Raw genomic sequence first — 13,728 nt, forward strand, 5'->3', positions numbered from 1 at the left:
GCTAAATGATAGTGAGGTACGCTTTTTATTTCTGCCTGGAACCTATAGGCAGATCCGTTTCTCCAAACTCCGTCGATCATTAATAGTGACAAAATCTCATATAACTATTTGCTTCTTCATCTTTCTCTCATTTATTTCATCCTGATGGCATCGATATCATTGCCATCTCATCTATGCCATCTCTCGTTAACACTAGAAACTTAGAAAGATATATGCATCCATTTTTTTACGATTCGAGTAAACTATTATCATGTATAGCACGAGAACAAAATTATGTGCTAAATCAAGTTTTTGTAAAGTTTAGATCGAGAGAAAGTACTATATAAATTAACGTACACCATGATGACTTACAAAAGGCAATCCCTTTTCACCAACCTCGAAATATTATTATCCAATATTAATTTTTATCCATCCCATATGCATGTCGTCATATATTTTCATCCAACAGTCTTTGTCTCAGCATGGCTACATGTTTACTCAGACTATTCACCACGTACTCGTTAGAGAATTAATTAATATCTACCTAAATGTCCTGCGTACCATAGTTCTGCCAGCTATAAGATTGGTCTAGGATAATGTGCAGTTATGTGGGTGTGTCTGCTCGTGATGCCCCCTCTCTCTCTCTCTCTCTCTCTTCATACACGCATATTCAGCCCCTAATTTTCCTCTTCCCACTACTACTACTACTACTACTACTACTACTACTACTACTACTACGACACACGCACAGATCGGTCAGTATGAGGCTGAGGTCTGAGTTCTTTCCGTAAAAATGGGTAAGGCTGTATGAGTGACTATGAGGCGATAGTGGTAAATTGCATATATACACCGTAAGACATACACAAGTACTACGTACGCACAGTGTCACAGACTATGATCTACAGGCTTACACACACACAACAAGACACACAGGTACGTACACACTGACTATGAACTAAAGGCGTACACACACACACACACACACACACACACACACACAACAACAACACATTCGGACAAGGCAGCAGGAAAGGCGCGCTGCTGAAAATGGCAAACATAACATCTTTTCAATTATTTCCCTCACCCGACTCTAAACTCCAATTATTACCTTCTTAGACTCTACCCAGCCCCCTAACTTACCATTCACACCCCCGATAAATAAAAGGAAAATGTACGATAATAGAGAAATAAGGGATTGAAATAGCGTGAGGGCCCCGAGGAAGAAGGACGCGAGGCTGGACGGCCCCCTCAAAGTGACAACAAGAATGAGAGTGATTAGACAGTCGGCCGATTTGAGGCGTTTTTATATCTCCCTACACGTCGGTGCTTAGTGATTATACTTCCTAAGGATCATGGAGGACACTAAGCCCGCGTTAGTGCAGGAAAATGAGCTGTGATGAAGGTTTAAAGGGCGAAATAAGACGAGAAGTGCGCGAGGCGAATGACCGGAGTGCGGGAGAGGCGGAGACCTGCTTGCAATAACTGCCTCATTTTGGGCCGTCTAGCCGCCCCTTCCCTCACCATGTAGACTCGAAAGTGACTCAGAAGATGGTCAAGAGGAAACGGACTCTCAGCATCAAGGAAAATAGCGAGAGTGTCAGCCAAGGAAGGTAAATAAAGAATAAAAAGACCGACTGATTTTGTCCCGCCATCTTGGTTTAGCCCCCTCGATTCCCATTCCAAGGCAATCTTTTAAGCGCCCGGGAAGGAAATGATAAAGGCTAGATGTGTGAATTAAGGGGCCAGGGTTGTGGCTGAGTGCCCCATTGACTCTTAGAGGGGTATAATAGTGTGAGACGAGTGTGTATTGGGGGTGAAATAGGCGATATAAGAGTGAGGGGTGGCTTTCAACATGGCTGCCCACTTGAGGCGGCCAGGCGAAGGTTCATAGGAATTTTTATGCTACATTCATCTCCATCCTAGGAGTCATAGGATGTTGTGCTGTGGTCTGTAGCCATGGCTGTGTCCTGTAGTATCTGCAGGTCTTGTTTGAGTGTTCTAGAAGATGACATTTCCATTAAAGCTTCACAGTAGGAGTGCTATTTTTTTTTTTACTGCCAATGATATTTAAATATTACACCATCATATTTGTGATTTTTAATTTGTTTATTGTGCATGGTGTCACACCTGTATAAGCTTTACTGTAACTTCTCATGCCTTGTGACAGACTAACTTTGCTAATCCCTACACTGCAGTGCAGGAAGGGAAACATTGCAAGATAAGTTTAAAGATTAAAAATTTATGTAAGTATTACAACACCCTTATGACTTTTATTACAATTATTCATGCTTTGTTACAGGCAGGCTAAGCTTACTTATGGCAATGTAGCATCAGGGGAAGGGAAAATATGACATCCTCAGCTTAATCACAGCTAAACATTCAGCATATCAATAACATGCAAGGCAATTTGTTGGTGTAGGTGTTGGTATAGACTAATTTGTAAATAAACTAATTTGTCATCTCTGTAATACATAAGACTAATGTGAATGAAAAGGGAATGAAAGGGAAAAAAAAAGGACACCTTAGAGAGCAGGAAATGAGTGGCCAGAAGAGTATGAAAGTGAGGGAGTGAAAATAGGAGGAAAAGAAGGGAGAGAAAAGATAGCTAGCAGTTAACCGAAAGGGGAGAAAGGAGTGACCACAGAAAAGGGGGTAAGGGAAAATAGACCAGAGGAATGGAAATAATGGAGGGAAAGGATATAAGAGGAAACAGGAAGGAAAGAAAATAGAACATGAGTTAGGTTAGGTTAGGTTACATTTAATCAAACTAGAGAATTGAACAGTTAGCTGAGAGGAAGAAGAGTAGGAGTCAGAAGAAAGACAGGTAGAAAGGACTTTAAACCAACATCATATATATATATATATATATATATATATATATATATATATATATATATATATATATATATATATATATATATATATATACACACACACACACACACACACACACACCAGGGAGTTAATTAGAAACACTCCCTAAACAACTCTGGAACTCCATGCCAGCTTCTGTATTTCCATCTTCCTATGACCTAATCTCATTTGAGAGGGAGGTTTTGAGACATTTATCCCATTCTTTTGGCTAACTCTTTTAGACCTGTTTGGAAACTGGTATCTAAGTGTTTATTTATTTATTTATTTTTTGTCCTTGGCCAGATGTCCTCTCTTATATAAAAAGATAGCAAAAGACATTTACTATTAGTCATAGAACATAGAACAAACATTTGCCATTGGTCATTCTGTGCAGTCTGTCAAGTAACTGTAGTTTGTACACAGCGATGGAGATCTTGGGGGTGAGGAGGCCAAGCGCTTGAAGGCCCATGGCAGTGTGGTAAATGTTGAGGGGTCGGTGGGGGCTCCCGAGGCCGCCCCCACCCACCAGAACCATGCAGCCCCCAACGAGCCTCTCAGCCCCTCGGCCCACAGTGAGTGTTTATATTAATCCTTTCATTGATGGGTTGTTTTTCCTTGCCATTTCTAAAGTTAGATTTGTGTTGTCTTTCCTTACATCTTGTTTAATATAATGTATCTTTTGCTATCCTTCATATTCTTATCTTATTGTTATTATTATTTATTTATTTATTTATTATTTTATTTTATTTTATTTTGTTTTTTTTAGTTAACGATTATTATTATTTTTTTTTGGCATCCCTCCATCCTTTCACTGATTGCTAATTTTCTCCATTATCACTAAGGTAACATTAGATTAGGTTTCTCTCACATTCATTCAAACCAGGTGTTTGATATCCTACAGTTCATATTCTTAGTTTTATTATCATTACATCAAGTATTCTTCCATCTTTCTCAATCTACCAACAGGAACTTCCAATTCTTCAGTTCCTTCAGCAAACTCGCAACCAGTGTCCAATGTGCCTTCCTCTGCTGCCGCTCCTCCACCCGCTGCCCTGCGCCCCACACTGCAGCTCCGCACCAGTGCCCGTGTGCTCAACAAGCAGCGGCGGGAGGAGACCAAAGCTGATCAACCACCACCACCGCAGCCCCTCAATGCCAAGAAGCCTGATCCGGGAGGTGTGCTGTTTGGAACTTAGTGTTTATATAGCTACTGTTACTGATATGTTATTTTGTACTTTTAATCTCTAACAGGCTCACATATAGTCTCTTATCAGATGGCACTTTGGAATATAGTAAATTCCCAGGATGTAGATGGTATTGATTAATTTATATTACTAGATCTCTCAGTTGATGCATAACCGAGGCATGGTCTTTATTATTCATTCACTTATCAATGATCAGGCCTTGCTATGAATACATGTTGCCAGCTGTGCTATGCCTAAGCTCTTGTGGTGTAGTAAGGTGGTCCACAACACTGTTCCTCTTCACCATGGGCTAATGGGGCTAGGAATGTGAATGATGTGTGTGCAAGGCATGTAGTGCTGTACAGTACGATTGATTTATTGTAATTTGTACCAAAGAAAAATACAGCACCATAATTTAGTACCGTACCAGTAAATCACACTCATATGGTATGCTAAAATATCATACCGTAATTTTGTACCTTATTTCGTACCATCCATACAGGCTACCACTCCACCCCTAAATGCCTGGGGAAGGCTGAGACCTCACTAACGTGACATAAATGACCTTGTCAATCCACTCCAGGTCTCACGGGAGTGCCAGGACATGAAAACACTCACTTCATTAGTCACCTGAATGACCTGACCACAAGCAGCATGCTGGTATTTGTATATATCTTGGTACGAAAAAATATTGTACTTTCGTACCCGTACTATTAGGAAAATATCGTATCGTACTTTTGCCATCCTCAGATTTGTACCGTACCGTAATTTCATACTGTACCGTGCTGTACTACATGCCGTGTGTGTGTGTGTGTGTGTGTGTGTGTGTGTGTGTGTGTGTGTGTGTGTGTGTGTGTGTGTGTGTGTGTGTACCTAGTTGTAGTTTTACAGGGCCTGGGCTTTATGCTCATGTGGCCCCGTCTCCATATCTACACTGATCCAATCTTACTTTAAAAGTATGCACACTCGTTGCAGACACTACTTCTTCATTTAAACTGTTCCATGTCTCAATACATCTTTGTGGGAAACTATATTTTTTAATATCTCTCAGACATCTTCCTTTCAGCTTTTTACTATGTGATCTTGTGCTTTGGATGTCAATGTCATATTCTTCTCTCAGGATCAGTTTCTCATTATCCACTTTTTTTTTTTTTTACCATGTGGGCTTTTCACGGGAATTTCTGGGCTAAAGGGGATACTTTTTGGTAACCCCCTTTCTCAAAGCCCACCCGCTAGGAAACCGTTACCCCGAGTGAGGAAGCCCAACCTACACTCGGACCGTGGACAGGATTCGAACCCGTGCGCTTGGAGACCCCTTGGACCCCAAAGCACGCATGGTTCCACTGTACCACTTGATCCATTCCGTTGATCAATTTATAAACTTGTATCAGATCTCCTCTGTGTGTGTGTGTGTGTGTGTGTGTGTGTGTGTGTGTGTGTGTGTGTGTGTGTGTGTGTGTCTGTCTGTCTGTCTGTCTGTCTGTCTGTCTGTCTGTCTGTCTGTCTGTCTGTCTGTCTGTCTGTCTGTCTGTCTCTCTCTCTCTCTCTCTCTCTCTCTCTCTCTCTCTCTCTCTCTCTCTCTCTCTCTCTCTCTCTGTATTAATTTATCTAGGCTAGTCTGTGTTGGATTGCCAGCTTAGTAGATAAGCATGGTGGATAGAGACAGTATTCATTTATTAACATCCCAGGTAGACAGTTAGGCATGGTAGATAGAGACAGACTTTTTATTAATATTGCAGCTCTGGATGGGGAGTTTGGAGAGGAGGAGGATGGGAAGAAGCGTCGGAGAGCCTGGGAACTCTGGTCTCTTGAAGATAAAAACATCTTCTTTGAGTCTATCAATGAGTGTGGCAAGGATTTTGAGGCCATCCAGGTGAGTGTTGGGCAGTGGAGGATGTGGTGTTCGCATGTAACTGGCACATTATCTCATGAATGTTTGTTAGTGGCTGGGTTAGTTTTGTTAGGTTTTGTGTGCTTGTAAAGTCATCATGCTGTACAATTTTGATGATTTCAATGTGATCCTGCACTTTTATATTTTATTTTATCTTTGTGTTAGCATTACTTTGTTCTATTGCTTTGCTTTAACAATGCAAAGTAATCCAGTGAATATTTAGTAGTATAGCAATTAGGTTTTGTGTTTCAAGAATAATTAATACACTGTTTTGGTGTGTTCTTGCATACATTGTTTTATGTTATCTTTGTTTCAGCATTATTTTATTATATTATTGTAATTTTTACTGTCTTTCTCTTCCTTGGTCTCTCTCTATTTTTATTCACCTGTTTTATTCTCCACCTCCTTCCCTTACTTATAATGAATTAACAAAACAAGATCGTAATATTGTATCATCAAACCCAAGATAATTTTCAAGAACATAACCTAACCTTAACAATCAAAACTACAATGATCAAACCCAAAGATAATTTTCAGGAGCTTTCATACCTACAAGTCTTGCCAGGGGAACCTAACCTAATCTAACCTTTTCCTTGGTGTGCTGCCAGAACTACCTGACGGCCAAACTGCGTAAAAAGGGGGCGCCACGCAGCCAGGTGAAGAACAAGGACCAAGTGCGCCACTTTTACTATCGCACCTGGCACAAGATTTCCAAGCACATCACTTTTAATGAAGGTATGTTAAATGTTGCTTTGTTGGTGGCCAGCTGTGGTATGCCTGAGCTTCTGGGTTATGATAGGATGGCTCAAGAGATGGTCCCTTTCCACCAGTGTGAATGGTGTTTGTGTGTGTGTGTGTGTGTGTGTGTGTGTGTGTGTGTGTGTGTGTGTGTGTATTTACTTAGTTGTATTTACCTAGTTGTATTGTACAGGGTTCAAGCGGAGCTTATAGTGTCCTGTCTCCATGTCTCCATTTATATAATTTTTCTTTAAAGTTATGCACACTATGTGCTGCAATAATTCCATTATCCAATGCATTCCATTTTTCCACCGTTCTGTGGGGAAAACTGTATTTTCCAACATCCTTCACACACTGCCTCATCCTGATCTTCTTTTCATGTACTCTTGTCCTTCCATCCTCTTCCGCCAACAGCACCAGGTCTTCTTTGTCTATCTTTTCAATATCATTTACTATTTTATACATTGTTATTAGGTCCCCACGTTCTCTTCTATCTTGTAAGGATGGCAATCCCATTTCCTTCAGTCGTTCTTCATATGTGAGGTCCTTTAATTCCGGCACCATCTTTGTAGCAATCTTTTGTATCCTTTCCAGTTTTCTTATATCTTTTTTAGAACTCAGAGACCATACCACTACTGCATATTCCAGCCTTGGGCGTATCATGCTTGTGATGATTTTTTTCATCATATCTTTATCCATGTAATGAAATGCCACTCTTATATTAGTCAACATCCTATATGATAGTCCAAATATCTTATTTATGTGTTTATCAGGGCTCAGATTTTCTTGTATGATCACTCCAAGATCTTTTTCCTCTTTAGTCTTCGTTATTTGCTCCTCTCCCATCAAATAGTTCCATACTGGTCTTCTCTTACTTTTTCCTAGTTCCATTATGTGACATTTCTTGGCATTAAACTTCAATTTCCACTTCTTGCTCCATTCATAGATCTTATTTAAATCTTCCTTTAGCAGTATACAGTCCTCTCTGGTTTTGATAACTTTTAGCAACTTTGCATCATCAGTGAATAAATTCATATAGCTGTTTACTCCAATGTGAATATCGTTTACATAAACTTGAAACATAATGGGGGCTAACACAGACCCTTGTGGCACCCTGCTGGTTACTTTACTCAAAGACGAGTATGTATCTCTGATCACAATTCTCATTTCTCTATCCTTCAAATAATCTCTTGTCCATTCGAGCAAGGTTCCACGCAGTGTGTGTGTGTGTGTGTGTGTATGTATGTGTGTGTGTGTATGTGTGTGTGTGTGTGTGTGTAATTCACTGTTTGATCTGCTGCAGTCTATGACGAGACAGCCAGACGTTACCCTACGGAGCGAGCTCAGAGCTCATTATTTCCGATCTTCGGATAGGTCTGAGACCAGGCACACACCACACACCGGGACAACAAGGTCACAACTCCTCGATTTACATCCCCCCGTACCTACTCACTGCTAGGTGAACAGGGGCTACACGTGAAAGGAGACACACCCAAATATCTCCACCCTGGCCGGGGAATCGAACCCCGGTCATCTGGCTTGTGAAGCCAGCGCTCTAACCACTGAGCTACCGGGCTGTGTGTGTGTGTGTGTGTATTTATCTATTTATAGTTTTACAGGGCCTGGGCTTTACGCTCGTGTGGCACGATCTCCATATCTACACTTATCCAATTTGTGTGTGTGTGTGTGTGTGTGTGTGTGTGTTTTTTGTGTAAGAAGGGAAATCTGGCCAAGAGCAACAAAAATTATCAAACAAAAAGTCCTACTTAGATGCCAGGCCCCTAGTATTTCTGATAGTGTTAGCCAAAAGAATGAGATAATTATCTTGAAACCTCCTTTTAAAATTAGCTCAGATCATAGGAAGATGGAAATACTGAAGCAGGCAGGGAGTTCCAGAGTTTACTAAAGAAATGGATGATTGATTGTGAGTAGTGGTTAAGTCTTGCATGAGAGAGGTGGGCAGAATAGGGATGAGAGAAAGAAGAAAGTGTCTTTTGTGTAATTCACTGTTTGATCTGCTGCAGTCTATGACGAGACAGCCAGACGTTACCCTACGGAACGAGCTCAGAGCTCATTATTTCCGATCTTGGGATAGGTCTGAGACCAGGCACACACCACACACCGGGACAACAAGGTCACAACTCCTCAATTTACATCCCATACCTACTCACTGCTAGGTGAACAGGGGCTACACGTGAAAGGAGACACACCCAAATATCTCCACCCGGCCGGGGAATCGAACCCCGGTCATCTGGCTTGTGAAGCCGGCGCTCGGGCCGTGTGTGTGTGTGTGAGTGAGTGAATGTGAGGATTTGTCTAGGTTATACTCTGGAATTGCTCACATGCTGTAAAGAAGTAGTGGTGCATTGTGTGCTGCTGGTGTTGTGTCTTATTGTTGGTTTGTTTCAGTGTTGTCTATCTGTGTTCCTACTAGTCTGTTTTGTTCTGTTATTCTGTCTCTTTTTGCCATAAGAAACTAAACTAACCTATAAATATGTCTTTTTGTTTCCATCTATGGGTCAAAAGAGTCACATGAATGACACACCCTCATTAAATTTATGCTTTATTGCTGCAAGAACCTCACTTAACCTATATTTCTCCGTCCCCTGTTTCCATCTAGGGGTTAAGAAAGCCACGCAGGAGTTGTACGGCCTCATAAACTTTGGTGAGCTGCGGAAGAAGGTTGGTGGAACACTGGATGAGCGGAAGGCACAGAAGCTGCAGGAGTTGATCAGGAAAGGATCGACCAGCGTGCGAGTGAAGGGGAAGAGCGTGCGTGTCCGAACCCCAATTTGTCGTGCCCTGAAGAAGCTCAACCAGATAGAAGGTGAGACTTAGAGTGCTTGTTCCTTCTTGTGCTTCCTCTCAGAACTTAGATACAGTAGAAAGAGTGTGTAGCTAAGTCTTAGTGGAATCAGTTACTTCTGAACTTTCATCTATTGGTTTTTGAAAGGATGCAAGCAAACATGGTGAGACATAATCATTTTTGTGCTTCCTCTCAGAGCTAAGATACCTGAAGGTACTTTAGTGCATGTGGAAGAATGTTTGACTTCTGGACTTTAATCTGTCAGATCTTCAATAAACTCATCCAGGTTTGGTGTTTTCATCATACTCAAATATTCTTAGGACTTAACTAGAGTTCTTCTATAGTTTATGGGCTTTTATTATGGAAGGAGCCTCAAGAATGACTCCTAGCTTGACACAATAGTCCCTGCTTAATTTCACTTCACTGTTAGCTGTGGAAGAAGTTATCACTGTACCATTCTTCAAAGCTGCCAAGATGATTCTCATCCTATAATCCATATCATCTCATCAATCCCAACACAGTTTATAATTTCATTCATGTGAGCTGGCAGGAAGATAATGAGGTAAGTGGATAGATATTATAACTAACTACTACTACAACTAATGTAACACGATCAACTACATAAAAACTACTACTACCTCACTCGATCCTCTTTTTTCCGGACTAAATGGTGCAGGCTCTAGTCTAGATAGTGGAAAAGTCTGGATAACACAAATGGGTCCTTTGCCAAATATGATAGTTTTGTCTCTTAGACTTTTGAAGAACTGCAACATTTTGTCTTATTTTGGTTTCCCTGACCATTTAAACTTAAGCAGACTTAATCAAAGTTAACCTAACAGTAAAAGTAACCTAGCAGTAATAGGCAAGTGCATAAAAAAAAACTTCATAGACGTGAAGTACAGTGATTATACTACTACAACATGTAGCCGTGTCATGTGATGCTGGCTGTGTCCGAATTGCCAGCTTTACCCTGCACAGTAGCAATAAAAGGTCCATGTCGATGGCGGAGTCACCACAGCCACCCATTATTTTCCTGAAATTCTTTATATATATCAATTTCTGTGCCAGCATCCTAGCTGCTGCATGCACCACTTTTTAGTGGCAATGTCTAATGCAGCATGTTTTCCAATCTGTAAATTTTTCCTTAGTGCACCTTTACCACTTTTGCTTGATGATGCATCCACACAGTATTTGGCAGAATATTCTACTTGCTTATCTTCTGATTTACTGATGTCCGACACAGTTTGGTTGGCCACACCATGCTCCTCACAAACACTCGCAACTCTAGCTCCTTTCTCTAATTTTCTAATTCTAGCTTTTAAGTCATAGCTAGGGCCTCTTACTTATGCTTAACCCCCTTGGGAGACATAATTAAGAATTCTAAATACTGAAAAATGCACAAAACCTGCTCACTGATACCGGACAATACACACTGTTCACTAACATTGGCTGGACTTGTCTACAACCGCCTGCTTCAGTGGTGCCGCCATCTATTAGCCATTTCTGGAAGTGTGTGAGCCATGCGTTGTTTGAATTAATTTCTTGGCCATCTAGACCCAAATTATTAAGCCTTTATCTGGATACTGTCCGGATAAACGAGGGCCAAGTGTATTTCTTTTTTCCTACCTCCAACTTTTCTCATTCTATCATTAGTTATCTTTCTTGCTTTTCTTTTTTCATTCATTTATTTTGTCTCATTATTTCTTTGTCTTGCCTCTTGTTCTTAATTTGTCCTTTCATTCTGTTTTATTATTTCTTCTGTATCTTCATTCTGCTCACTATGAAGGGAGATGCTAAGATGACTCCCTACAACTCTCTCCTGTCATTTCTCAGAGCATCGGGAACAGGCTGAGTTGCGACTCCCAGCCAGCGTCATGGTGGAGGTGGTGCCGGCCAGCATGCAGGCGTGGTGTCGCGTGCAAGCACTGGCTCACAACCCTCGCATCCGCTTCACCACCTCCCTGCGCCGGCCCCTCGCCTTGCTCATCTCACACCTCCAGGAGAAATGGCGGAACTCTAATCTCAAGCTGGTATCCTTTTGTTGAGTGTGACGGACAGATGGTTGCTTATGTATTGTGAGGTCTGAGTTTAGAGTGTCTAGTCTCCTTATGTATCTATGTCCAGCCTTATTTTTATAATTTTAATGCCTTTTGCTTTCAGTTCTATCAATGTATGTGTGTGTTTATTTACTACCTGGTTGTAGTATGCAGGACCTGAGTTTAGGATGTCCTGTCTCCAGATGCTCTTTTATCTTGGCTTTTCATTTTTAGTTTGAATAATCTTTGATGCATTACTGTTTTGCTTCCAGTCTTATTGTCTGATTGCCTCTGTATTTATTTATTCAGTTGTTGGTGGGCCAGTGTATTCATGTGTGTGGTCAAAATAATCCTATTTTTATAATACAAGGCACATTGTTTTTTTACCTTTTGACCATCTTTCCATATTAACCCCTTCATTACCGACTCCGTGATCCTGCGCGTACCAACCCCCTCCCCCCAGCACCGAGTTTTTCGAGTGCTCATAATTTCGCATAGGTAGTCTGATGTTCATTTCTATGCCCATATTTAGTCATCTAAGTATTATTTTTCATGTCTTTTGATAGATTTGGTCATGGGATGTATACTTTTTCAAATCGGAAGTTGTTATACATGATTTCCTATGACCTCGTCTGACATGAATAGCTGGAAGCAGTCCAAAGCACTAATGTTATCCCGTGAGATATCAGGATGAACACCTGAAAAATCTTCTACTAGGGCAGGAACAGTGCCAGGACGATGATCAGAAAAGGGATCAGCCATGAGTGTGAAGGTGTGAGGTGAGGGGCTGGGTGGTGTCTCCTCATCGTCACCATCACTCTCATATAGGTCATCACTACTCGCCTCACTGTCATTTTCTGGCAAATATTCATCATCTGAATCATTTGTGAGGCCTTCTGATTGTGTCAGATTATCATCTGATCCTTGCAAGTCATCGTCAAGAGGGGTATAACTCTCAGAATCACTGCTGGAGGAGCACAAAGATGCCATAATGCGACGCGTGTCAAAGTCAAACACACGCTGCACCAACCCCTCCCCTGCACCGAGTTTTTCGAGCGCTTCTCATAATTTCGCGTAGGTAGTCTAATGTTCATTTCTATGCCCATATTTAGTCATCTAAGTATTATTTTTCATGTCTTTTGATAGATTTGGCTCATGGGATGTTTCAAAGTCAAACACACACACTGATGAGTGGGGCGGTTCACATCACCACCCCCCGCCACCACGGGCCAACGTCCTTAAAACACAAGGTGCCAATTAGTCAATTTGTCACTGTCGTAAATTACAACCATACAAACCGAGAAATATGGAGCCCTGGGTATCATTACTAAGCAATGAAGCACGACGTACTTCATCGGTTCGGCAGCCGAAAGTTGACATGAAGTACTATGGTACCTCATCGGTAATGAAGGGGTTAATATAACAGTGCTGTTTAACCAGGGAATAGAATCAATAACAAACCACTCTATCCACGTGTGAATGTTTCCTTGACGGAGGCCCAGCGTGACACTCTCTGCTCTCATGTCACTTTCCCGCTGAAGATGGAGGCTGTGCCTGAGCCGGTGCTGAGACTCATGCCGGTGAAGGGAGCCACTATCAAGCCCATCTCTGTCCAGGTACTGTGCTGTCCTTCTTAGTCAGCCAGCACCTAGGACATGCCTGCCTTACTAATGCTTACAATCAACAGAAAAGTACAGGATTCATATCCACCACTTATATATCATATTGTATTTGTTTGGAAGGAACTAGAACATACCGGCCTTATTACTCTTTATGATTTACAGAAGAGCATTGTCACACAGTTTGCAAAATTACAGACAGAAATCATATGGCTTATTCTGTTAGGAAAGAACAGTAGGTTAGCATCTTTTTCCTTGAAGAGGTTTTTTTTTTTTTTTTTTTTTTCCCACGATATGGGCGTCTCATGGAAATTTACGAGCTAAAGGAGACTTCCTATCTGAAAGCCTACCCGTTAGGGAACTTTTAGGCCTAGTAAGGAAGCCCATCCTACTCTTAACTTTAATCTCTTGCTTGTCTTAAGTTTTTAATCTATCCTCAATAGAAAGATTCTTAAATATCTGTCACTTCACAATCTTCTATCTGATTGCCAGTATAGCTTCCGTCAAGGTCACTCTACTGGTGACTTGGCTTTCCTTACTGAGTCTTGGTTATCCTCTTTTAGAGATTTTGTAGAAACTTTTGCTGTCGCATTCAACATATTAAAAGCTTTTGATAGAGTCT

General features: G+C 41.2%; 1 protein-coding gene across 2 annotated transcripts in view; it reads left to right on the top strand.

Annotated features, from left to right (window-relative positions):
• The first annotated feature begins 997 nt into the window (after positions 1-997).
• LOC123501353 (mucin-5AC-like) overlaps positions 998-13,728 on the top strand; it is a 29,516-nt gene continuing 16,785 nt past the window's right edge. For both annotated transcript variants that reach the window (XM_045250141.1, XM_045250142.1), the window contains exons 1-8: positions 998-1,589; positions 3,256-3,404; positions 3,799-4,008; positions 5,756-5,889; positions 6,516-6,642; positions 9,266-9,472; positions 11,285-11,481; positions 12,990-13,103. In XM_045250141.1, the coding sequence (XP_045106076.1) occupies positions 1,528-1,589; positions 3,256-3,404; positions 3,799-4,008; positions 5,756-5,889; positions 6,516-6,642; positions 9,266-9,472; positions 11,285-11,481; positions 12,990-13,103 (1,200 nt within the window). In that variant the 5' untranslated portion in view covers positions 998-1,527. The remainder of the gene's footprint in view (positions 1,590-3,255; positions 3,405-3,798; positions 4,009-5,755; positions 5,890-6,515; positions 6,643-9,265; positions 9,473-11,284; positions 11,482-12,989; positions 13,104-13,728) is intronic.

Source organism: Portunus trituberculatus, chromosome 9, assembly GCF_017591435.1.
Source record: "Portunus trituberculatus isolate SZX2019 chromosome 9, ASM1759143v1, whole genome shotgun sequence".
In the NCBI taxonomy this organism is placed as follows: Eukaryota; Metazoa; Arthropoda; class Malacostraca; order Decapoda; family Portunidae; genus Portunus; species Portunus trituberculatus.